This window comes from Diorhabda sublineata, chromosome X (genome assembly GCF_026230105.1).
Source record: "Diorhabda sublineata isolate icDioSubl1.1 chromosome X, icDioSubl1.1, whole genome shotgun sequence".
Lineage (NCBI taxonomy): Eukaryota > Metazoa > Arthropoda > Insecta > Coleoptera > Chrysomelidae > Diorhabda > Diorhabda sublineata.
The window spans coordinates 20,902,587-20,929,517 of record NC_079485.1 but is presented as its reverse complement, the minus strand read 5'-3'; the positions used below and the strand labels follow the sequence as shown (position 1 = coordinate 20,929,517).

Sequence of the window (26,931 nt, the reverse complement as noted above, 5' to 3'; positions counted from 1 at the left end):
GATAAAAGGTTTCTATTGCATTTATGTCTAATATATTTGACGAATTCATGATATTCAGAGCTATTCTTTTTACTTAAGATATTTGAAAGTTCACATCTAGGTATTCGAAATAGTTAACTACTTCTAGTATAGCCCGTATATATAGATTTTATATACATTAAATTTATTGCGGCTGATAGAATAAAGTAAAAGAAACGGAACCCTTTCGAGACTTCAATTTTGTTCTTTATATAGTAATATCTGTGGTGTATTCAATTAAAATATGCACATAGCGATTTATTTTAATCAAATATATTCGCAGACATCCTAAAAACAACAAAATGAAATAAATGTAGACTTGAATGATAAATTACAATACGAACGGCATTAATCTTGTCGAAAAATTTGATGAAACTAATAAGTCGATCGTGATATTGAAAGTATGTAACTTGAAGATACTTGTGCGAGTTTACTCCAGTATGTGGCTGGACTTATCGTTTCATGTCCTCTGTCGATCAAAAATGATCCAAAGGGTATTTGAGTTGAGAAAAAATTCGACCGTTACCATGTAAGAACAAGACCAATTTTTGATAAGATTTATTAACCTCTATGGGGAATTCCAAAACTGCGATACTTTACATAGATTTAATCGTTTTTTATGTTTTGGACCAATTAAAGGGTGAAATTAGGAATGAATATCAAACGTATAGAAACATTTCTCTTGAACTTGATCCACGATCATCCTTAATGTCATTTTATCCACTTTAGCGACGATAATAGAATGCAACGGGCTACTGAAGCGAATCTTCACTGCCTTCAAATGCCTGTATAATTTATGTAAGATTTTACGAATTTTCGAAATCGGAATGTGAATTATTAGAAAGACACGTAATGAGAGATAAGTTTCCGTGTGAAGTATAAAGATCAGTTGTTTCAAACAGAAGTGATAAAAATCACTTTGACATCTTAGCTTTCCAAATAATTATCAATATTCCATCTTTTGTGGGTCTAACTAAAAGATTCAATAAACTTCTTTCCGTACTCAGTTGAAAAACTAATTTTATCAATTCGATTTCCATTAAACTCTCCTTCTAGAACATTCATAACACTGAATGAACAAAAAGAAAAAAGAAAACAAATTAGAAGTTCATCTTCCCTTCTTAATACAAATACTTAAGAATTTGCAAGATTTTCACAAAGTACCCCGAGATTCTCTCTTGTTAATTATTATTTGTTTAAAGTCTTTTCCCAGTTCGTTGAACTCGCTCAGTTAAAAATGGTTTATAATTTTATGTAAACAATCGATTGCTTGAATCTTATTCAGAGTACAATTCATCGGGATGTCGAATTTCTGCATAAATATTAATTTTCTGGTTGCACTTCTTTAAACTAGGAAATAAATGTAAACATATGAATAACTGTAAAGATATCCCTTATGGAAAAATTTCTTTTTCATTACTTTATCAATATATATTCTTGATTTGTTACTGAATCTTAAGATGCCTGAAATCTAGCCTTATACAATACTCTTAAAGCGATTTGGACCCTTATGAATTCTTAGAATATAATGTCAATATTACACATGTATGTATAAATTTGTCACTGTCTCATTCATAGTCATCAAAATCTTAAGGTACTCTCTAGAATGCTGATATTTGAAAATTAGTCCCAATTTCATAGATAGAAGCGTGTTACATTTTGATGGTATAATTAAGAACATTAGCACCTTCTATTTCCTCTTGCTATCACAAAATTGGGACTTTAATAAAAACGGGAAGAATCAATAATTAAGGTGTAAAGTTTTAGGGTTAAAAATATATAATTATGAACTTTTTAGTTCATTAACATATAATAAAAGCTTGTTTTCAAAAATTTCGGATTCTTCATTTATATGTAGCAGGAGGCAATGAGTAATATTTAAAACACTGTGAGCTTGTAAGCTTTTCATAGAAAATCATATCAAAAAAAGAATAGTTTTTCTAATTATTCAAAAATTTGTAATAGTATATCACATGTTTATTTCATAAAAATAATTTTTTGTGTATTCAGCTACACGTCTTATCAAATAGGAAATGAGAAATTTGGAAGTATGAATGAAAAATACTAAATGAAACTTCGTCTGGTTTGAGAAAAGCTTTTTTATGAAACAGCAAAATTTGGTTTATTTATAATATTTGGTAATCATTTTTCTGGATCTGGAATTCACTGTGCCCGATGAGGAAATTCTTAGTTTAGGCTATTATTTTTCTTTACAGTTTCCACCTATTGACGAGCAGCTACGGAAGTATGGGCAAGTATCAAGACGTCCCAACAGTTTGAAGGAAATACGACGTGGCTACTAGGTTGCATACATTGAATACATATTCATTTTACCTGGATCATAGTGTAGCGCAATAACTTTATTCATAGAAGTCCTTCGGAGTCCTTCAAATGTTAATGAAGATTTCGCTGATATTTTAGTAAAAACATGGAGAAACTGATGTTGTACAACTCTAATACTTTCCATAAGAAATGTATAATAAAGTTGTACTTTTAATTTGAAGTTTTGATTTATATACATGAATAAAAACCTTAGTTCAAGAATGCTGGTGGAGCTGTGAGACCATGATATTGGTGGAGAGGCAGAGCGGCCGATCGTCGCTTCTCAGGACGATCAACCGCTGCCAAAGGCAGCTCAACATATCAGAAGTACAGCTTGGAAGAACGGGTCCGACTCGGTCTCATCCTGGGTATTGGCATGCTTGCACTGTTAACTAGGGAACTACGCAGTTAAGAGGATGCTCAACTACTACTATGAGAATTCCAGTGGAGATGTCACTGGTTTAAATTGCTTACCCGGTGCATGCCGAGTTCTATCTCGGGGATCCTGTTTTTTCTCTAACTCTACTCAAAAAGCAGCTACAATGAACTTAGAGGGGAAAAAAACCTCAGTGAGTAGGAGGCATTATTTAATTCAACCCACGAAAAGCACGGTAAAGTTCAGGACGCCCTAAAGCTGAAGGGTGACGAAAAGATCAGACTGAGCGGTGTGACCAGAAAAAATATGAAAAGAGAGGAAAAAAGGTAATAGAAGGGATGAAGGCAGCAATGACCCTTCCACCTCTAAAAAAGGACACGGTCAGTAGTGCCGCACCTCAGGCTAAAAATCTCTAACCTTTATTCAGCCAAATGGCTGGAGATATAAGGGTAGGAATACTACCCACCATTTTACCATACGGACACTAACAGTAGAACAGATTCAAGCCACAAAGCCACAAATGAAGCCATCATGGAGGAAATTGCGCCGATAACAGACCGGGCTGGCTTGCATTTGTCTGCGAAAACAAAGACACCAAGGAATGGCTACAGAATGCAGTCAATATTCTAAAACCCTAGGAAAGGTGACAGAAGAATCTGGTTTTTCTCACTCTGGGGTCTTTATAGATCCTTTTTCCGGAAGCGAAGATTATTCTACGGAGAAAATCCTCAAACTCTGAAGGAAGTTGTCCACTGAAGGACAACTCGTTACCCTGATCCTCTTAGTAGACAGCGCGTCTACCAAAATACTAAGGGACAAAGTGAGCTATAAGTTTAGTTATACGATCATCAGGCCTCAAAACAGCCTTGAAACAAAGGAGAAACCGAGCATCTCAAAAAAGTCATCCTGGATAAAACACTTACTTGGGACAGTCACCTAGACAAGCTAATTGCAAAATCCACTGGGCTATATGAATATATAAAAACAGTAATCAAACTGATGATCACATATGCAGCGCTTGTTTGGTGGTCGGAAACTAAACAAACTACAGCTCACAAAAAACTAAACAAGATTCAATGGCTAATCTGTCTAGTTTTTTCCGGGGTAATGTCAACCTACCCCACTACAGCCTTAGAAGCCCTGCTGTATCTGCTTATTCTTCACCTTATTTTGAAGAAATAGACATTTAGCGGCGCCCACATTCTTATCCAGACAATAAAACTAAAGCTAGAAAATCTGATAGATCCCGTTAGGATTCTAAAGCCAATAAAGCTGGAAATCCGTGACAAACCAATGGAACAAACGCATAGCATGTTGGAGAAAGATACCCATTCGAAGTGGTAATTAACGATCATAAGTCAACAAAAATTTTCTGCAAGCTCGAATTGTATCTCTCTGCTAGACAGACGATTCGAAGCTTGCACAAGGAGCTGAATTGGGTATTTCTGGCCCGAAATGCTAACCTTGCCATAAAAAGGGACAACGACTTCATACTTTGGACCAAAACCCTTCTGTGACCTCACGAGATACCACATCAATAACGAACTTAACGAATGGCCAATCAGATAGAGTATCCAGGTCTAGGAGAATCCAAAATATTTATAACCATATCAGATAAGAAGTCTAAGAACAACGTGATGACCAGAAACAACGTGAAACTGTTGGTCAGTCTTCTGACATGTCATTGCCCCGTCCAATATTACCTTAAGACGATGAGGCATAGAGCAAGGCATAGAAACAGCATCTACTCTGGAAATGACTTGCTTATTTCGCTAAAAGGCTTAAGTACCTTTAATGAGTCTATGTATTTTGGAATCAGAACAATAAGATGTAGAGTTTTGTACAAAATATCTTCTAGGTATAGGTGCAGAGTAGCTGTAAAGCCAAAACGACTTCCCAAAACAATCTACAATGCTGGTAGGTAGCGAATTTTTACAGATTTTTGGGAGGAATTTGCGAAATCACCGGGTCTTATATTCAGATAAAGAGAGCTAAGCAATATTTCCATTGAGGAATTTTATTCTGGGTACTCATTGTGATCTTTTTTCCTTCCATTAGAATTTGAAGTTGGTAGCTGGATAATTATTGGTCCACAGTAAGCTTCATTGAAAACTTACGTAACTACTACTAAAAATCATAATTAATCTGGTAACATTGTCTGATTGTATAAGGGCACTCACTCCCAACATTGTAATTTTATTCTAGTTTGATGATTTTTGATATATATTTAATGTGAATTTTTGACATTATTTCGAATCATCACGAATGTCAAAACGTCTATTATGAAATACATTTGGAATATCATGAAAAATGTCGCAATAGTCTATGAATCTCACTAATTTTTTATAATAACTTGATATTTTTTGAGGTGATAAATATATATTAGACAAGAAACGATAATACATAAGAGATTTTTTGATGGAAGAATTGGAAAATATAAGACATTTCGGTTTTGCAGCGTGTTTGGGCATAGTTGGTAACTACCAGTTAACTCGCAGAACACTTGTTTGATTACTGATTACAGATAGTTTTCTATGTTATAAAGATGTTTAGTATTAAACATTGACATAGGTAATAAGGTCACATAAAATGGTTCGAATGTAGAAGAAATTTAATTTATAATCAATTAGAAATCAAGTCAAGGTTGTTATATATTTGTTGTCGCAACACATTTCGTAAAAAATTAATTGTTTTGTAAACAGGTATTTAGCATTCAAAATTATTAGAAAGAATGATATATGAAAATTTAAAATGTTAACTAAATAAAATAAAGAGAACAACAATAGTTACGTTATTCAAGTGGCTTTTTAGCGTTCTCAAGACAATTTTATGTGAAACGAATATGTATTAAATATAGAATTACTATGAAAATTTCAATTAGGTTATCGGGTTGAATTTTAATATTTCCTCTTCAAACATATAATATATATACAGTGCTTTTCAAAAGTCGCCAACCCCCTCAAATGAACTATTGTAAGCTTCTCTATTTGTGGTAACGGGTGACGTAATAGGCATCGGTGACGTCGTCAGTTAACTGAAACCAATAATATTGGTTTGAAAGGTATTTAGAATACCTATTCACTCAAACTAATTTATTTCGGATGGTTAACATAAATAAACACTAAAATTTGTGTTTCGCTTGTAATTAATACGGTTAAGGTTCAAAAAAGTTTCTTAATTGACGTTTTTACATGCGATTATATTTTGAATTTTTACTTTAATTATTGTTTAACACGATGTTAAGTATCTACATAAACAAATAGGTACGTGTTTGAGCATGATAAAGTAAAGTGGAAATAATTTTAATGCGGTGAAACTTATTTTTAATGAAAGAACTCCTTTTTTAAAAACTTCAACAAACAGGTGTGCATGATGCCAAACGATCGGGTCGACTAAATTTTGGTATAGGTAAAGACATTGATATAGTTTCAGAAATTGTAGTAAACCCTTCTTCCACAGCCGAAGTAGTGTCTACCTGTGAACACAGGGTGCTAACCAAAAACAAATTTCACCCATACAATTTAAACATGGTGCATTAACTTTTAGATGATGACCCCAACCATAGGCTGCAATTCTGTAAAAATATGTCAAATAAAATTCTTCAACATCCAACATCCTTCCTTAATGGAAATGTTAATACTCAAAATGTGAGGTATTGGAGTGACATAAATCCTCATGTTTCGTAAAAAGCATACACAGTTCCCATTAAAAGTAAATGAAAGGGTAGGCTGTAGGGAAACCACATAGTTGGGCAACTCTAATAATAACCGGTGAAGTATATATCGAAATGTTAGAAAATTCAATTAAACCGTTCATTCTTTAGATTCTGAAAGATAATCCAGATGAATTTGGTAACTTGGAAATAACGTTCCAACTAGATGTTGCTCCTACTATTACTTTGCAGTAATACGTTGTCTAGATTGGGAATAGCCTTGTACATCGATTGTACCACACCGTCCAATAGATTGGCCAGCTCGGTTACCGGACCTAACACCTCCTTTAGATATTTTTCTGTGGGGATACCCTAAATCTAAGTTCACGCTACAGCTACTGACCATATTGATAACGAATTATTGAAGAATGTAGGAAAATTTCCCCTGATACCACAAATCTCAATCAATTGGTGTGAGAAATTTTTAATGTTGTTATACTTTTACACATATTTTTACATTGTACTTTGACTAAAAGTAGGGGCATTACCTTAGCTGTCTAAAGACAGCTGTAAATGCTCTCCGGCAAAGGATGGCTAGAAAAATAACACTAGAAACTATAGTCCTTTTGCATTATTATCAATATCGAAGATAATTGAAAGACTAATTAAAAACCGTCTATTGTTTTTTTCGTTTTAAACATAAAATCTTGAAAGCTCAATTGGTTTTCTACCTAATAAATGCACTAACGCTATGTTTTCTGATCTTAATGAAATATATACCTCACCTAATAATAAATTTTATACGGCTTCCGTTTTTTGTGATTTGGCTAAGGCCTTCGTTTGTGTTGATCATGAAATTCTGATTAACAAAATAGAGTATTATGGAATCTGATGTGTTCAAAATGGATTGTATCTTATCTTGAATGTAGAATACAGCTGGTACGAGCTAATGGTAAAGTTTAAAGTAATTCGTCAATTGGCAATGGTTTACTTCATGGTTCAGTTATAGGATCAATTCTATTTTGAGAAAACATTAGTTTTATCCTACAAAGAAGTTTTGCACCCTCTAAAACTCAACAATGATTTAATATGATCCTAAAATTCGATCAAGTTTCTTAGTCTACTTATTCCTTCAATTCCTTCCTAAGTCCTTCAATGGTCTGTACATGTGGAGACCTTAGCAAAAAATTATCCTCTGCTTGTTTTGCTGTTAAGTCTGTTTTTTAACTGTTCGATTCTCGTACTGCTTTAACAACTTACTACTCGTTGTTCGACTCGTATCTTCGCTATTGTTTGCCTTTCTGGGGTCTTGTAGTTTGCACCTCTTCGAATCTATCTTAACATTACATTTATGGCTTTTATGGCTTTGGTAGAAGAAGGCATGGCGAATTCTATTTTAAAAAATATGAAACTTTGACTGTAGTCGTTATTCATTTTAGAATCCGTGTGATTCGCAAACACTTTAACAACTCAACTGAGAGACCTATTCTCAGTTCAAAAAAATAATTCAATCAGCTACCTTCATAATTAAAAATGGCAAATACATTAAATAAGTTCCGTATATTGACAAAGGCATTTATGCTTGAAACACTGTGGTAGTATTCTACAATATAGACTCAATAGATTGGCGTAATGCAATTTAGTATGAAGTAAGATATTACATGTATTATAATTAGTATTATTAAGCCAAATTGTTATTATATATTATCTAATGTAAAATTGTATATATATATATATATATATATATATATAAAAATTTCTTTAATTCCTTATTTCTTAGACCTTTTGATATATAAATGCATATAAATGTTCTTGATTTTAGGTCTCTTCTATTTTAAAATTAGTTTCTTTTGATAGTTTTTAAAAGAAAGATGAATTTTGACGTTTCGACTTTTCTTTAAGTCTTTATCAAAATATGATATTGATACTGATAATTTGCTATTTATATTGATCTATAGATCACCTTATCATGAATATCAAAATAAGGATAAAATCAACTTAGAAAAATTAATTTTTTTCTTTGCTTCCCACATCTCAAATATATAGCGGTAATCAATTAAATTTATTAGAATTAGAGCCATAAATTTTACTTAAATCATTTATAGCTTTTTCTTATGAATGTGAACCATTTCTAAAAATTCTTTTTTTCGTGTTTTAGATTCCGTTTCAAGAATTTTTGAATCTTTATAATTGAGTTCATGTTTTTTTTTTATTTTTTGTGGTTCGTTAATACAGTTCTATTTTTTTATCGTATTGATGACCTCTTAATCTATTTTCTAAATACTGAGATGAAAAGAAGAAAAGTCAAAACGTAAAAATTCATCTTTTAAAAACTATCAAAAGAAAACTAATTTTGAAACAGAAGAGACCTAAAATCAACATTTAGATGCATATATATACATATATATATATATATATATATATATATATATATATATATATATATATATATATATATATATATATATATATATATTATATATATCAATGAACGAATAGCCACCCTTATCTTCACCCTTCTTTGGATAATGGCTTCAAAGTGGGATCCGAAACGTCAAGAATTTTCAAACTTCCGATGCGGTTCAACTCGTAAACCTACTTCTTTTGTACATATATAATATAGTTTTCATGCTTGTCACATTGAGTTTTACATTATTTGTAATTCAAGTTAGTGGTAGCATAACATCAAAATATCCCTTGTCACTTATTTCCGTATTGAATTGGATTCGATACTGTATAGAATAATTTACTACTTCAAATAGCGTAAATCACTTCTAGTATATCTGATCACTTCAAATTTCAAGCTGAAAAAATAAATGATGCTGCAACAATCAATCGTGAGCTTGTAGTTACTTTGTTCGTCTTTTTTGAGTAGACAAATATCAGCAAATCCTACAAAATTTTTGTTCATCTCCCTTTTACCTGCCTCACACTAATTTAAAGTTCATGTTATCACATTTTTTCAAAATAAGAACATTTTTATCCAATTTTAGGGCTTTTAAATCTTTTATTATACCACTTCTATTAGGATTTCAGTCTTAAAATTGGTTGATTATGTGTTACTCAAAATTATTATTGTCTATTAATGTATCATCATGATACGAAAAAAAGGGGAATTCGAGATTGATACCAAAATATATCAAAAATATCATAAACTAGTATAAAATATACAAAACTTTGTCCTAATCATTTCAATAATAAGATAGTGTATTTCAACAGGTATTAAGTGGAGTTAAGTTTTTTGATATTCATCCCCTGCTCCCTTCTTTCTCTGATAATAGTTTTATAGGCTTTTCCTGAATTTTTTTCTGAAATTTTAGTTAACTGTTCTTTCTATTAGTGATATATATTTGTCTTCTCTAATTTTTTCCTTTTTGTTTTGTATAGGACGTAATTTTTTGGTTTCTATCTTTCTACCTGTTGCAATTTATTTTATATTGATATTCAATTTTTTTGAAATTTTCTGTTATATTGTTGGACTTGTTCAAAATTTAATTCGCCTTATTCTACATGCACATCTTTGGGGTTGTTGTTATGGTTTTTTTAGTTATTTATGTGTAAGGGGTACTAAGTAGAAGATTATCCCCTGACAGCGACAGTCTTGCAAAGCCAAGTGCCTTTGGCATGAGAGTTCGTTAGTAGCCCTAGAGTGTATGTCTATATATCAGTACCCCTGGTATTATACGAGTTCGTTTTGAATAAAAATATAATTTGATTGTTCAAATTTTTGTTTTCTGCGATATTACTGCGATACTTTCTATCTTTTCAACTTAAATTTAAAACCTAGTTTTAAAATTAAATATCGTTTCGCTATGTATTTTTCTTGATGTTCTGAAAGTTCCGAACTTATCGCTAACAAATGTTAAACAAAAAACTGTTGAAAAAGGAAGACTTTCGGTTCCGTAATGACAAGCCAGAAGAGATATTAAAGTGAAGAAGTTCCTTAAGGAAAAGCTGTCGGAAAACAAATTAATCAAAACCACAAATATGCGGATGCAATTTTTGAGACTCAAGTGTTTACGGTACGTATTATAAGCATTTTCCGGACTTGCCTTCTTTTCATCGTTCCTTTCGTCTCAACTGAAAACGTCTTAAAAGAGAATTATAATCAGTTGCGGGTCAGGCCAGAGGGAAAAGCACGATCAAATTAATATTTCTCTTCAGTTAGTCGAGACAGCAACAGTAAAAATTAAATCAAGTAAATCAGAAATGTTAAGGATAGAAACAATGAATTATTATTTCGTGCTTGAATGTCATTAATCATGTAGGGTTTAACCACCAAACCTTTGGTACCAACAAAGTAAAACGATAAAGTTAAATACGGTATGAATACTGATCGGGTTAACCCTATCATGATCTGAATGTTCGTAAACTGACCTGGATAAGATTCATTGTTGTTCGGAAACTGATCGAGTTAATCGGATCGTAGATATATGATATGATCCTTTCTACCCTAGTTGACCAGTGAGTAAATACGATCATCTGCCGGATTGTTTCATATATTCATTTGTCTATGGTTTTTAGAACTACTATAAATTCTTCGGAAGTTCTAATGACACATTATAGGTAGTTTCGAAGCGTGGTACGACAGTCAAGCTGGAGTAAATCAAGGTTGAGTCGACAATAGTAAAAGTTGTTAAAACGAGCTATCATCTAAAGGAAATATCCTATAATAATAAAACCAAAGAAGTTTCTGCTCCTAGAGTGTAATTATTATCTGTTAAATAAATTAAATACTCTTAACATATTATTATTACAATAAATTTATTCGACATATAATATTTCAGGACAATCAGTAATCCTAATGGAAAATGCAGCGTTTCATTCGTGTCAACTTCGTAATTTAGGGGTATATAGTAGCACTAGTAAAACTGACATTATTGCATTTTTGTATGATCCTGCGACCCATCTTGCGGGATGTGTAGTAACATAAAAAATGATTATTGTTATTAACAGTTATTCAAATATGGTAACCAAACTTTAAAACTGAGTAAACAAGTTGTAAAAAAAGTTGTGATAGGAGACAAAAAATTTGGAATATTATGTTGAACATATTACTAAACTGAAAAATAATATGTGGTTTTACTCTTTGGCCAACAATGAGAACAGAAGATTTTTCTGTAAGACTGTAGCAATCATTGTTCATAACAACTCTGAAATTGTAAGGTTAGGTTAGGTTAGGTGTGAATAATCTAGGACATTTTTTATCACTGCAAAGAATTTATTTTGGTTCATGATTGTGCTTTGAAATTTTGTTTTGTCTGTTCGCCCTAGATAGTCTTAACCTCCAATTATGCGAATATATAAATAAATTTATATATATATATATATATATATATATATATATATATATATATATATATTTCGTTTTGCTATTGCGGAGTTTTTTCTTGGAACTACATCGAACGCTTTTCCTTATTAATTAACGCCATTTACACGCTATTTTCTCTTTCTTTCTTCATATTCTTCCGGAAGTGACTGTGGGTAGGTTGTCGTTTATTTTTTTTTTCGACTAGATATTTAGTCAGTTCTATTATTATATCCAATTGTTGTCATTTTGTCATCATTAAAAATCGTCCCTTTTTCCAGGTGACTTTTTTCATTTTTCGTCATTTTCTCTTTGTAAATATAATTATTTTATTTTTCCCCAAAATAATTTGTTTCAATTTTTAGTATTGAAACATAATTTTATGATTAACATATACCCCATTTAAATGATCATATCATAGCTTCACATATATGCTATAGTTGGAAAGGGCCACAATCGGATGGTATTAGTATTAAATCATCAAATATGGTCATATAAAAGATCTACAAATAACAATGACATTATAAAATTAATTCTAAATTATTTTCATTAGAAAATTTTTCATTTTTCATTTTTCATTTTATCTTTATTCTTAGGATGTAATGTGCTTTATTCTAAGGATCTAACGTACATTTTTTACTTTTTACTATTCAAAGTCGAATTATTTGGATTTACAAACCATACAATAATTTTTTTATACGAATAGGCTTGCAACTTTATCACAATTTTAATTGATCAACAAATATATAAGACGTTTGGAAATTATTTTTTCTACGACCGTGCGTTTTAACCCACTTTCCCGGCACGAATTTTAGTTTTGAAAGTGTCACTTTCCTGCACTAGTGCGGGAAAGTAAAATTATGCAAATTTTGACCTTATTAGATATAGTTTTTTACTTCGGAGGTTATAACTATTGTTACTACAGGTAAACAAATATTTACGAAATAGTCCATTAAATAAACTTTAAACATTTTCTAGCTTTTTGTAGCATTTAAAATTTTTTGAAAATATAAAATAATAAAGATATTTTTTATATAACCATGTACATTCTTCAAAGGAGTGTCACGAAACAACTATCAAACCACTCGGATTTGATATCAGTTGCTATGACAACCAAGGCGTGTAATTGTTACTAAAACGTCAAAGTTGTTCAAAATGTCTTGGAAGTGACCGAATAAGTACAATCTTCTTTTAAATTAAACCACATTAAACCGAATCCGATACAATAATATTAATGGATTCATCCGACGAAGAACTTCTCGAAGCCATTTTGAAGGCTGCAAATGAAGCTAATTCCGAGCTGTTACCTGCCAAATCCAGACTAAGATATGAGAAGCAATACGACCATTTTGATACATGGTGTAAGGAAAAAGGGGCCAAAACTTATAAGGAAGAGGTATTTCTGGCGTATTTTTCAGACCTAAGTAAGGTTTTGAAATCTAATACATTATGGTCCCGCTATTCGATGGTAAAAAGTTTAGTAAAAATAAAATAAAATTTGAATATAGAAAACTTCCATAAGCTAACGTCGTTTCTTAAAGAAGATTTATCCAGGGTTATGCTAGCTCCCGATGAGGTATACCTGATGATTAAAGTGAGTACCATTTTTGCACTGGCTGGGATTCTCCGCAGTCCGAGCTTGTAAATATCACTGTCGACGACATTCAAGATGAAGGCAACCTAACAAGATGAAGGCAACCTAATTGTTGTGAAAATTTCTGATTCCAAAAATCATTCGTCAAGATCATTTGTTTTATTTGAAGAAATAAATGACGGAACCTATTTGACGCTGTACAGAAAGTACGCAGATTTACGACCACCTACCACTCCACACCGCCGATTTGTTATTCATTATAAGAATGGAAAATGCTCAGTTCAATACGTTGGCGTTAACACTTTTGGCAAGATTCCAGAAGAGATTGCTGCATATTTACGCCTACCTAATCCGGAACGTTATACAGGACACAGTTTCAGACGTACTTCGGCAACGTTTCTAGCAGACTCCGGCAAAGAAATAACCAACCTAAAGCGCCTCGTTGGCTGGAAGTCTACTACTGTCGCTGAGGGCTATTTGGAGGACTCCGAGAATCAGAAGAAAAAAATATCAAATAAAATTCTCTGTACTATAAATGACTTAAAACCGTTGCCGTCACCGTCATCGTCATCTTTATGCGACCTGCTACCTGCAACCTGCAACCGATACCATCCTCATCGACGTCATCTAGCATCCAGTTGAAACCAAATAACTCCACTGGACCGGCAATTCTTACTAGTATACAGAATACAACAAATTGTGTTTTCAATATTAATATTTATAATAATTAGTAGTTTTTAGTTAAAGTTTTGTATATTATTATGTTTGTTGGAATAAAATACTTTTGAAAAATGGGTTGGTATACTTTTTTGTATATACAGTCGTAGAAAAAATAATGTTCCTAACTAATGCGTAAAGTGTCTTTCCCGCATTTGACCGCTTGCCCGAACTCCGCTCCGCGCCGTTCGGGACAATTCTAATTTTCCGGTATTTATCACAGTGCTCCTAACATGAACTGCTATTATATATTTAATTATTATACATATTGCTAATTTTGAGAATACATACGAAAAATATTATCTCGTTTTCTTCCACTGTTTTCTATCTAACTATCAATTTTTAGGGGATTATAAAACTAAAGGTATAACTATTTTTTCTTGCCTAACTTTTTTGCGATGAATATCTAGAAGTTTAAAAATATACATATATGTTTCTAAGAATTTTTATCCTCTTTACACCATCTATTATAGTGATTTGTATTGCGATTCTCAGTGTTTCCAATTCTTTAGCTATTACAATCTTTACTTTTGTCATAAAAATATTAGACAAAAGAATGTAGTGATATTTTCAGTTTTTGTAATTGATAATGTATTTACATTATATGTTCAAGTAATTCTTTATGAATTCTTATGAAAACAAACAATACAGCAAGGCTGTTGATTTAATGGAGTGGTGACCTCGGTATTCAGTTTTTTTTAATCTTGTCATTTACTACTGGCGTCCTTTAGTTTAAACATAAAATAGTAAATGAGTTGATTCAAAATAGTCATGTGGAAATCTGAATAAATAACTGTGATGAAAAGAATTGGATTTTTAGTGACACCTGTTTCACCACTGTGCACCTATATTTTCTAAAAACAGTACATATTGCGAATATGGTACATAAAAATCCTTTATAAATTAAATTTTATGATATTTACATAGTCCAAGTTCTTAGAACTCCTTGGTTCTGTTGAAAGATCTCCAACAAACATTTGTTAGCTTCCCATTGAACAAAATGCAAAATAATTTTATTTCATTATAACCCTTGTAAATAGTCCATTGTTAGGTCCATTGCAAAAGGTCTCCAGTTAGCCCCTTTACGACCCCTGTCTCTTTAAAATATGCCGTTATTTTTCCAGCACCAAATTTTCCACCAAATCCATAATTGTGATAGTTTTTATTTATTATATTTTCACATATTTCAATAAGTGAATTGTTAAGCTCTATAGGAAGTTGGGATCTTCCAATACAGGATTTGAGTAAAAAACACATTTAGTCACATATACCATCTTTCCTCAATACATCATTTACAATGATGTGTCAAAGCAAGTATGAAAAATTCTTGTTCAAATGTGAAAATATTATGCATAAAGATGTAAAATTCGCTTCACACGTTTTTTACAGTATGCTTATAGTTCCAGCGAATACTCCAGTGTACAGCTAATGATCTCTGATTTGCTTACATAACAGTGAAAACCTGCGTAATTTTTCTATAGTAGTGCCAATTTCGTTCTTTCATAGCCACATTTGGTATTCGTATGGTACCATCGCTAATTAATATCAAACTGATCGGATAACCCAAATATAAAAATGAGAGTGCGGGATTCTTAAGTCAAACACACCTTGTAGTTGATTGAAACTTAAATTCGGAGTAATAGTCTATAAAATGTAGACGGTACAAAAGTTGCTAGACGTGATCAAACTTAATGATCGAAATAGTCAATCACGAATCACATTTGGTTTTGGAGCTTATCTAGTTTTGTTTATATTAGTAATTTCCCAAACATATCAAGGTAATGATATATAATGTAATGATAATCTCATATTACAATTCTCAGGGTCGGATTAAGATTTATAAGGCCCCGGGGCTAAAATAATGACGGGGCCCCCTTAAGGAATTCGGAAACCCGGAAAAATTCACAAAATAATATCAATATGTTAGATTTGTGGTATCAACACATCAAAAAATACATAATGATTCCCAAATGATGGGGCCCTCTTGGACCTGGGGTTATAGCCCCCCCAAGCCCCTATCTTAATCCGGCCCTGACAATTATTGATTGAATTGGATTTAATATTGAATAGTATTATAGCGGATAAACATATGCATAATCTTTCTGTTAAAATCTTTAAAAATAGTGAGACATATTTAAATGATAAAATATCGTAACAATTTCGCGTCAAATCTAGAAAAACGTTATAAAATTTAGGAAAACACGAAAATTGTTTATGGTGTTGATTTCAATTAATTTTCTAACAATATACAAGGCAAATAAAACCCGTAGAACAACAAGTTTGAAAGAAGCAAAAATGTGAAATATAAGAAAAGCTAAATAGATATATAAAAAATGGATATCAGTAGGGTTATATTTGAGAAATCAATAGTTTAGGATTGAATAGCTCTTACTAGGATATGGAGTTAACGGAACTATTGTCTATGGTAAGGATGCAGTAATAGTAAAAGAAAAGTATTTGTTGCATAAAAAAGTAGGAAGTAAGACATTGAAATGCATAAGAAAACGCTGAATATAGATTATATAAAAATATAAATTCCAAGCAGAACAACAAATGAACATAATAATTGTGAAAATAGCACAACTGATAACGGATTGTGAATAAACTGATAACTGGAAAATTACTGTTCGAATTAATTAGGAGAAACATGGTCTGTGTTAGGTTCAGGTTACTGGTGAGGTTTCAAATCGCATCAAACCGGTGATATCTGCTGATAGGCAATGTGCAGAATGACCTTAAATATTAAAAACTTTTGACTGGTTCCAGAGTGCCATTAATGTGCTCTGGTCCATGATTAGAACATTGTGTTTGATGCAACTTTTGCTTTTTCAAATATGGATATTTCTTCTAAGAAGATCCCAATGAATAGAAGTGTATGACTGCTATAAATATAGCTAAGGTAGTTCGAGTGGACAAATAATGTATTCAAGAAAACGAAGAAGGCTTTCGGAAGTTGACCAAAAATCAATAACAGGAAATAAAACATAATTTCTATCTCAGAAAGTGGACGCTTATCATAGGCAAAAAATCCCTTCTAAACAGATGTGATGTTTTTTTTTATAGCAAATGACACTGGAAGCTGATGAAGCCATGATGTAGAATATATTGAAGTGTTACACCGTAGATTGTTCCATTCAATGGAATATTTCAACAAAACCTGAGACATTGTCACAGTTCAGACTTTTACCTGCGAAAATAAATTATACGTGATTAATTGGCATGATAATTTGGTAGACCTAAATCCAATTCAAAACTTATGACATATTCTTAAAGACAAACGAGTGCTAAATAAGTTCCACGTTGATGACATCAACATATGTGCTGAACTTTGGTGTCAATGCCAAGACACGTGTTGTTGAGCTCATTTCTGCAAAAGAGGGGCGTACTTTAGACTAATATATAGATTGTTTGAATCAAATATAGATAATAATTGATAAAAGCCGATATGGGAAACTTAGTGCTGAATAAAAACGTGATAGAAGGAATACTATTGTATGGACACGTAGAAAGGAAATGAAGTGCGGACTGAAAGGAATAACCAACAATGGAAAAAGACATGAAATTTTATATCTTGCAATGAATGATATCCAAAATATGGGAATAAATAAGGAAGAAAGAATGTAGTTGTAATCGGTAATATCAAAAAAGATTATATTTCTACACGCATCTAGAGACCTGAGATACGTTCGGTACTTGGGATTAAAGAAATTTGGGATTAAAATAATAACAAAAAAATTAGGTTTGTAACTTGAATGTTCATGAATAAAGGAGTGGTCTGTTTATTGTGAGTATTTACTAGAATCAGAAAAATTAATCATATATTGATTAGAAAAAAGGATCATTACAGGAATAGATATTCCGTATCTTTCCATTAAAATGGTAATGAAACTTCATACGATAATGATAATGTAACCAACGAAATTTATTCTATAAGTATTTGAGATATATGGTGAATAACTATAATTTTTTTAATCATTTATAGTTATTACTTCTACTATCAATTGCAAAATAACACGTGAGATAATTTAATTGTCTCCAATTATTTGGGAATCATAGTAATTTCATGGCGGCGATTAGTGATTATAACTTGTTGATAGAACTATCAACTATCCTAAAACACCCAAAGAAAAAAGGAGTAATATGATATCATCAAGTACCTTGTAATGATTATGACGGTGTTTACATAGGATAGACATCTCAGTATCAAGAAAATAGATAAATGTCGTCAATATGATGAGAAAATAAAACTACATTAACAAACTAAGGAGTATCAAAAACACATATATTTTAGAAAAGTAATCAAATACAAGAAAAAGAAAATTCTTGGAAACAAGACAGCAATCAATGATAAAAAAGATTTAAACAGAGAACAGAGTGAAATTTAAGTTCTATTTCATTAGTTTTAATTCATTCACGAATAATTTAATTGGAAGTTACTGCATATTTTTGGAATGCAACAATTAAAGACAAATACTTTTTTGTTATAAAATCAGATTTTATTTTTATATGGTTATTGTAGGTGATCTATTAATATGATTATGCAAATTGTCAATGTCAAGTCATATTGTGATACAGACCTAAATAGGTCGAGACGTCTATCTGCACCTATTTTTTGGAATTAATTTTCTATCAAAAGAGACCTTAAATCAATACGACGACAAGAAGATTCATGGTTCTACAATTGACTTATTGAAATTGGATAGAATAATCAATAATATAATAACATCAGATGTGTTCCCACTCTAAATGACTTACTTTGTATATCCAATTTAAACATTTTAATGCTCCGGGACAGGATTTCAAATATTTATTTCAAATTTTAATGACAACAAAGTTATGACAACAGAATGTTCGAAAACTTCCTAAGATAACAGTTACAAAAGGAAAACCTGTATCACTATTTAATATTTGATAAAATAACCAAATCACATCCAATGTAACACGTCATTGCCATGAAAATTGTGTTTCTGTTTGACACTTTGAAAGATTTGAGTAGCGGTTACATTTGTACATTAGTTATTTTAGTATATCTCGTGACTGAGAATGTGAAACAGAAAATTACGATACATTAAAAAATTGCGATACACCATTTAGGTGACAAAGGAAGAAGTATTAGTGAAGTTCCTAAAATATTTGATATGACATTCAGATCATCATTACTGTGGAAAGGTTAACAAAGTAGAAACAATGAAACATTTGACAATTTAAGAAATTCTAGTTTACTTTTGTATGTTCAAACAGAAACTATTTGTCAGTGTCTCTAAACAAACAAGATTAAACCTTTTTCTATCGAAATTTCTAGACATATTCTTTACCAACAAATGAAGTAGTAAAGTCACAAAATTATCTCTGTTGGGCAGTGTAAAACCGATACTCTATAGAGAACTATAAAAACAATATTAAGTCTTTAACTAAATCCGAACGTAGAGTAGATAGATAAAGATCATGCTTCGTGTTCTTTAGTGGATAACTGTGCAATTAATTTTATAAATTAGGATTGAACAAATTGATTCAAATATGTATAAGGAATGAAGAGTCAATATTCTGCATCTTCTAATAAAGTCTTAGCAGTAAGTGTTACTGTTTAGTCTGAGTAAATATCTAACTGGTCTCTTTTGTAGTATGAAGATTCGCTAAAATTGAGTCGCACAACATGTATCCCAGAAGGGAAAGGCATATCGAAGATGCGACTCAAAAAGGGCATTATGAACTGTTATAGAAGTTGATGAGTTTAGCTCCTTGGAAACTGACTATAGCGTTAAATAGGCAGAAATCACTTTTTTACATAAACCAGCGATATGTAACTTCCATTTCAAAGAATTGTCTACAACAACCCCTAAGAAATTTACAGAATCAATTATGTCAATGTTATTGTTTACAAAAGATTAGATTAGATTAGAGTCGCACCATGATTTAAGGGTGATTAGGTCACTATATATGGTTCTATGAATTGCCGTGATATTAGGGTTGCTCCAAGAGAAACTACATATACATATTTTATATATAAATAAGCAGTGCGAACTCAATAAAACTCAATAAATGTCGTTGAGCGTATAATTTCTTGAGTTTTCATCTGAATATCGTTAAGTGTGAGTCACGGATTTTTTATTAATCTTTTCTGAAATAACCACTCACAAATGATTCCATAGGATAATATAATATTTATTTAACTGTTTACTAGCTTCCTCAATTGTTTTTCCACGTAAAAATGCTTGATTAACAATGGAAATTCTTATTTATTCATATTTAACAGCTTTATTAAAAATTTAGATGATGACATCAGAAACATGATAGAAAGTAACAATATAATCACCGTAGACGAAATCAACCACATAATTCAATATACTCTTATGTAACTCCTCAACAATCGAAAAGTATGTACAGTGCAACCTTAATATAACCTCGATTTAACAAATTCTTCGTAATCCCCTTGAATTGTCCATAAGAGTCAATGTAAAATATACCTTTACATTACGAACATTTTTTGCGAACAACCTCCTTATAACGAATTTTCAACTATCAAGAAAAAGTATAAATACCTCTAATTAACCTCAACCTCAATCCTAAACCTTTATATGAAGTGCTCACCAATGTATAACTCTTAATCTCATAGTATGAGATTCATGTCTCGACAGGTTTCGAGACGTTTTTGTTCGTAAAACGAATTTTAGACCAACCTAACCTCAACATAACAATCTTCAGTTCAACGAATTACTTGATATAACGAATAATTAATTGTTCCCATCCGATTTGTTATATCGAGGTTGCACTGTACTAGGTCTGGCTATTAAATAACGAGACTGCGCGCCTAGAGGGCGCCCTAGACAGGTGGGGTCCAAAACGAGTAGTGCTGACAAGATATCTATTACAGTATTAGTGCAGTAGCAGTTTGAAACGAACGTGAAAATCATGTGTGATGAAAAAGAGGAGCAACGTGTAAATCTCAAATTTCTCGTTAAATTGAAAAAACCTCCGACTAAATGCTATGAATTGTTGCAAGAAGCCTATGGGGACAATTCTCTATCTCGTGCGCGTGCTTTTGAGTGGTGTAAGCGCTTTAGTGAAGGCAGAGAGAAAGCATTGAAGATGACCAGCGCCCAGGTCGCTCTGTGACTGTTTTAACTCCGGAAATAGTGACCAAAATCAACCAAATTGTGCGTGCAGAATGAGCGTCAACGGGTCTGCTCAGATTTACTTGAAAGGTTAGAAAAATTAAAAAAAATTGCTTTGAAAGGGACCCGATGTAAGACGATGGAAGCGGTCAAGCACAAAACGGCAGACCTCCTAAAGGCGCTCATCAAAGAAGACTTCCAGCACTGCTTCGATCAATGGAAAAAACGTATGGAAAAGAGTGTGACAAGGGGAGGAGAGTATTTTGAAGGGGAGCATTCGAATGTAGAATAATTTTTATAATAAAACCCTTTTTCATGACCAGTCTCGTTATTTAATCTAGACCTCGTATGAATTTAGTTATACAAAGTTCATGGATTTATCTACAAAGTTTCAAATATATCATACAAAGTTATCGCTACCTTCATAAAAGAAATTACAAACTAAAAGAAGCTTTCGATTATTTAGATGAATTATTCAAAATTAAGGACAACAATTTATACGAATTGAAAATATTATATACCCATTTAGAAGTAGTACATGTCTATATAATATGCTATGTACCATATTAATGAATTAGCGTTACAGTCGAATTAAATATAAAATTGATAAAAATAATATTCCGCTCATTTCGTCTGTTCATGTAATTTTTACACTGGTTGCATAAAGTACTATTTAATTTGTTATACCAATCAATAGAATTTCCTGCATTGAATATCGATTCCCTCTTTGGTTTATATGCGTACAGCATACAGTGTACTCCGCCACTGTTTCAAAAAAGATCCACATTCTATTTGATGTAGACTAAAGTAAAAACTCATAAATATCTACGTGATTTCAGATTGTTATTTTAGCACATTCCCTTCGCAAAGAGCCTGTATGTGCATACAAAATACGTTGACAAACTTGAGAGGAAAATTTATTTCGTTAACACAGTTTACCATTTTATTAAGCATAAAATAAATAACGAATTAACATAATCCTGGGCGTTCAAATGAAGCAAACCATGAACGGAACTGAAAATTTTATTAACTAATACTCCCATTCTTCATAATTTATTTATTTTATTTGAAGCAAGAATTTAGTTAACATTGTTCTTTTCGGAATGATTATTTTAATAAAAGTATTTAAAAAAAATGTAGTGTTTTTGTTTGAGAATTAATTTAAGGAAACGAATTCCTAGCCAACGTTTCGAAAACAATGGACATTTCAAAATAATATTGAAATTATAAGTAGACTTATTTTATCGTATTGCATTACATTTATTATACTGTATAAGAGTGCACGTAGGTGATAAACGTATCCGTAGAATTCTGCATATTTATAGTTGTATGAATGAATTAATAAATTACAATGTTTTTAATGATTTAAGTAATTTCGAAAATCAATTTATCTATTTGTTCATTTTTTTGGAGTAAGTCTTTGTAGAAAACTTTGGGATTTGTCTTTATTTTCCAGGTTAATGGTAGTGAATAAAGATCTAAAATTCATCCTGTGATATTCAATGAAAATAAAGTCAGTTTAAGACAAATCATTGGTATGAATTGCTAGAGAATATGTTGAAAGTTTATCAATATCTCTAGTTATCATTATAAGTATGATTTTGTGTGGTTCTTTCTGTCAATAATCGAATGAATTCCAAAAGTTTCAACTACAACATTGGTAGAAGTTACCATATTAAAAAATAATGAAGAATATTTGCGTTCTATTATGAAACTTGAATCTAAAAATCATGTGTAATTCAATTATCGATACATATAATGTAGATAATAACACAAATGTTTAATCAAAATTATCATTATAAACTATCTCAAATCAATTATGTGGTAAAAATGATGACTGAATTTATAAAAAAATAATAATTTGACGGAGCGTTATCATGAGAAATCATCTAAATAAACGCTTATGTTTTATTAAATATAAATAAAATCGTTGTATGTTAATTAAATGTGTGGGAATATTTTCAGTTTAATATGATTTGTGTAGCTTAATATTTGGATTTGAATTGTAAACACCACATTTTCCCTTCGGATACGCTTATGTTGAGATGAACTGGAGTGTAAACAAGCTTCATCCTTTTCTAACTTCATAAGTTATAAAATATTCAGTTCAAACTTGCGGGGTGAAACTACCGGTTGGAAAGAAATTCAAAAATCGAGAAAAACTTTCGGAATAATGGTGTTATTCTGAATTTAATGTTTCGTATTATCATTCACTATTCATCATTATTCATTCTGTATGTTTATTTTTCGGTTTGGTAATCGCTGTCATTTTACTTACATTTCCATAAATATGTTTTTAGACATAACAATACAGTTGATAATGTATAATTATACGAAACATATATGAATGTTGATCCACAAAAACTATTGACTAGACCTGTATTCCAATTTACATACGTACACTAGTTATTTATTGTGAATTACATTCCTGTTCTCATAAGCTAAGGAAAAACATTTCATACTTTTATGATAACGGTGGCTTACTTTCTAAATCAGAATACATTGCCCTGCCAAACCATTTTGTCAAATCTGGAAACAGGAAGTAATCAGGAGAGCCAATTCAGATGAATATAGCAATAAACAGAAACGCAGTTTGGCTAATTTTTCTGATAATAGAGGATGAATAGGCAGGGGCATTGTAACCTTTCTTGCAATATATTGAATACTTGCAAGCAAGTACTCGATTGAAATGTTCAAATCATTAGTTGTATCATATAGTTTTATTTGATGATAAGTACAAGGACACAGATTTTATCGAAAAATTCTCAGATATTTCAGTAAATGACGGTTCCAGACGTTCAGCATTATCCTTGCCAATTTTGAAAGCAGGGAACACAAATAATTTCAATAATTTGCAGATAATTTTTACTATTTTTTCTTCAATTATTTCACATAAGAAATAATTTTTGATACACACTTCAAACTCTTCTTGTCTATATTCACCCAATATAAGCATTAAAACTTATTTGTCAGATTTATGTAAAATTGCGGAAACCAAAAATATAATTCCCGTAGCGAAAGTATTGTCAATAGCTGATAAGTTATATCTACATAAGATATTCTGATAACTTAATTTGATAATATTATAAAAGTTTTATTCCAGAATTATTGATATAGGATAAGGTACTTAGGGAGAATATTTTTCCAATTTTCATTTTCCCACTATAAACCTTTTGAAGAAACCCTGACATAATGGTACTAAGACGTACGGTACTTAGAATAAGGTAATTATCATCTTAAACATATTTAATAAATGTTCTGATAGGTTAATTAGGGATGACGTCACAGCCAGCCGCCATATTGTCTTGAGGAACAAAGTTATTGATTTCAATGAAAAAAAAAACGGTCGAAATAATCAATTTTCCATACCCAAATGAAAAAAAGTGTTGGTTTGTCCAAGACCACAATGTGGCCGATATTTCAAATCACTTTACTCTAAATGACCTAAAGTATGCCAATTATAGTTCATTTAAACTAACAAGTATAAACACAAATAAGACTTACACTGTATCTGGATTGCCCAATGGTCAGCGGCCAAGAAGAAGCAGTAGCTGAGAAATGGTTTTTTGATGTCCAACCAACAGCACTCTCAAAGGTAACGTCACCAATATGCCCCTGAAAAAAATTATGGGTATATATATATATATATATATATATATATATATATATATATAGTTATATATAAATATCTTTAATTTCTTATACCTTTTGACATGTTTTCTAAATTTGAGAGGTCTGCCCCATATAGACAGCGCCACAATTAGTACAAGGCACTTCATATATAATATTAATTCTTTTGTTTTTTGAGTTTTAAATTTCAATTTAGTGAAATATTCAGATAAAGTATTATGTCCTTTATGACTTACAATAATATCATATTTATTAAAATAATTTGATAGTTGTTGGGAAAGTCCTTGTACATATGGTAAGGAAAAATGTTTTAAGTTTTGATGTTTCGTTTCTGTTTTGTTTTTAAATTGATTGTAGTATCTGTATATCCCTTTCTTGAATACGTTACTCATTATTTTTTCCGGATAATTATTTTCCTTCAATGCAGTTTTTGCTTTTTGAGTAGCTAAGCATCTAAATTCAGGATCTGATGGTTGGATAGATCTACCAGCCAAACTTATTGATTGAAGTTTTTCATGGTAAGAATTGAATTTTTTACTTATGTTTTCAATTGTGCTATGTCACTTGAAATGGAAGCTCCCACAGCACAATCATCAATTTGGATATTTCATTTTCATATTTGAAATATCTTGTAGTCCAGTGTAGTGTAAGTTCTATAGCTTTTTTAAATTCATTTTGAGTTATTTCTGTATATTCTTTAATTTTGTCCCATTATTTTATTATTAATATAATATATTATTATTATATTTTTCACAATGGTAATATTTGTATATAAAGGAACCACATCTAACGAAACAAATACATATTCATTAGAAATTTTGATACTTTTAATTTTTTCTTTGAAATCCCATGTGTGTTTGATATTGTATAGTTAGTATAGTTCACAAAAACTTCTATATTATCTATAAAAATATGATTAAACCGATTTAAACCTTTTTTGCAAAATTGCTATACTTCAAGATCCTAATGAAGTTAGGTAATGGATTTTAAAGAAAAAAACTAAATCTCGTTAAGAAAATCAATTTATAATATATTTTTCCATCATTTTATTCATTGGGGCGACGTGGATTGTTCGATGTCTGGCAAAAAAATGGAAACCGTTAAAAGCAGCGGGCGATATTTCGCTTTTATTTTCCTATTATAAGGGGATTAGGCAACCCCCATTGACCTTGAATGTAACGCTCGGAAGTTGGTAGAAAGATAGAAGCTCGTCGAGGAGGACTTCCCGCGTGCTTTTGGTCACTTTTTGATATTTTGTTAATTTTCCTCACTTATCTGAATATGAAAAAGTGTAGTGATTTTTATAGTGAAGGGTCCGTCAAGATTATACACAAAAAAAATATTTGAACATTTTTTCAACTTTTAATTTTAAATCCAAGATCTGTAAACATTGTTGTGTAATCTCGTAATTAATTCATCCTGATTTTAGGTGTAATTTAATCAATAATTAATCTTATGTGGAAAATATTTTTACGGTCAACGTGATTTCCAATTGCAGATTTTTTGAATTTATTATTCTATAACAATTGATATGAGCGACCCCATAGTATAAGTGTTAATTTTACAGTATTAATGTATTCACTATGAGGTAAGTCTGTATATTCTTTCCATTATCTTTTTAATGTATTTTTCTTTGAATTCAGTTTCTTTATAAATATTCATATCCCAATTATAAGATTGCTACAGATTTCAGTGCAATCGTAAATTTGTGGATGAAATATTTATTAATCTAACCAAAATTGTCCTTATTAGGCTGTCAGTAAACCCTTCTGACTAACAAAATGGAAAAGCCAGTATTATAAAAAATCAACGTCTGGCGTAGGATACTGAACTAACGAATTTTTTGAGGATAATATTAATGCGCAGACATTTTCTGATATTTGATTAATGATATAAGCCGTGGTATTCCATTGATAGATTGGCCACCGAGATCTCCAGATCTAACAATGCTAGACCAAATAAAATAAAGGAAAGCCCGCGTATGTGACAGAAACTAATTGTGTACAAGGATTCGACAGGTATGTGCAGAAATCTTTATTCAAGAAATGAGGAGTGTAATTGAAAACAACTACTATTAATTTATCGAACTGTGTAGTGGATTGTGAAGAACGATCTAAAATAAAATGAAGTCTAACATTCAGGTCTTAGTTTACAGTTATGTTTTTTATTCAATTTCGTCATTAGCTCATTCCGTCCGTTGAA

General features: G+C 31.2%; 1 protein-coding gene across 2 annotated transcripts in view; it reads right to left on the bottom strand.

Annotated features, from left to right (window-relative positions):
• LOC130451113 (forkhead box protein P1-like) overlaps positions 1 to 26,931 on the bottom strand; it is a 251,029-nt gene that overhangs the window by 179,651 nt on the left and 44,447 nt on the right. For both annotated transcript variants that reach the window (XM_056789920.1, XM_056789921.1), the window contains exon 2: positions 24,604 to 24,714. In XM_056789920.1, coding sequence (XP_056645898.1) covers positions 24,604 to 24,714 — 111 coding nt within the window. The remainder of the gene's footprint in view (positions 1 to 24,603; positions 24,715 to 26,931) is intronic.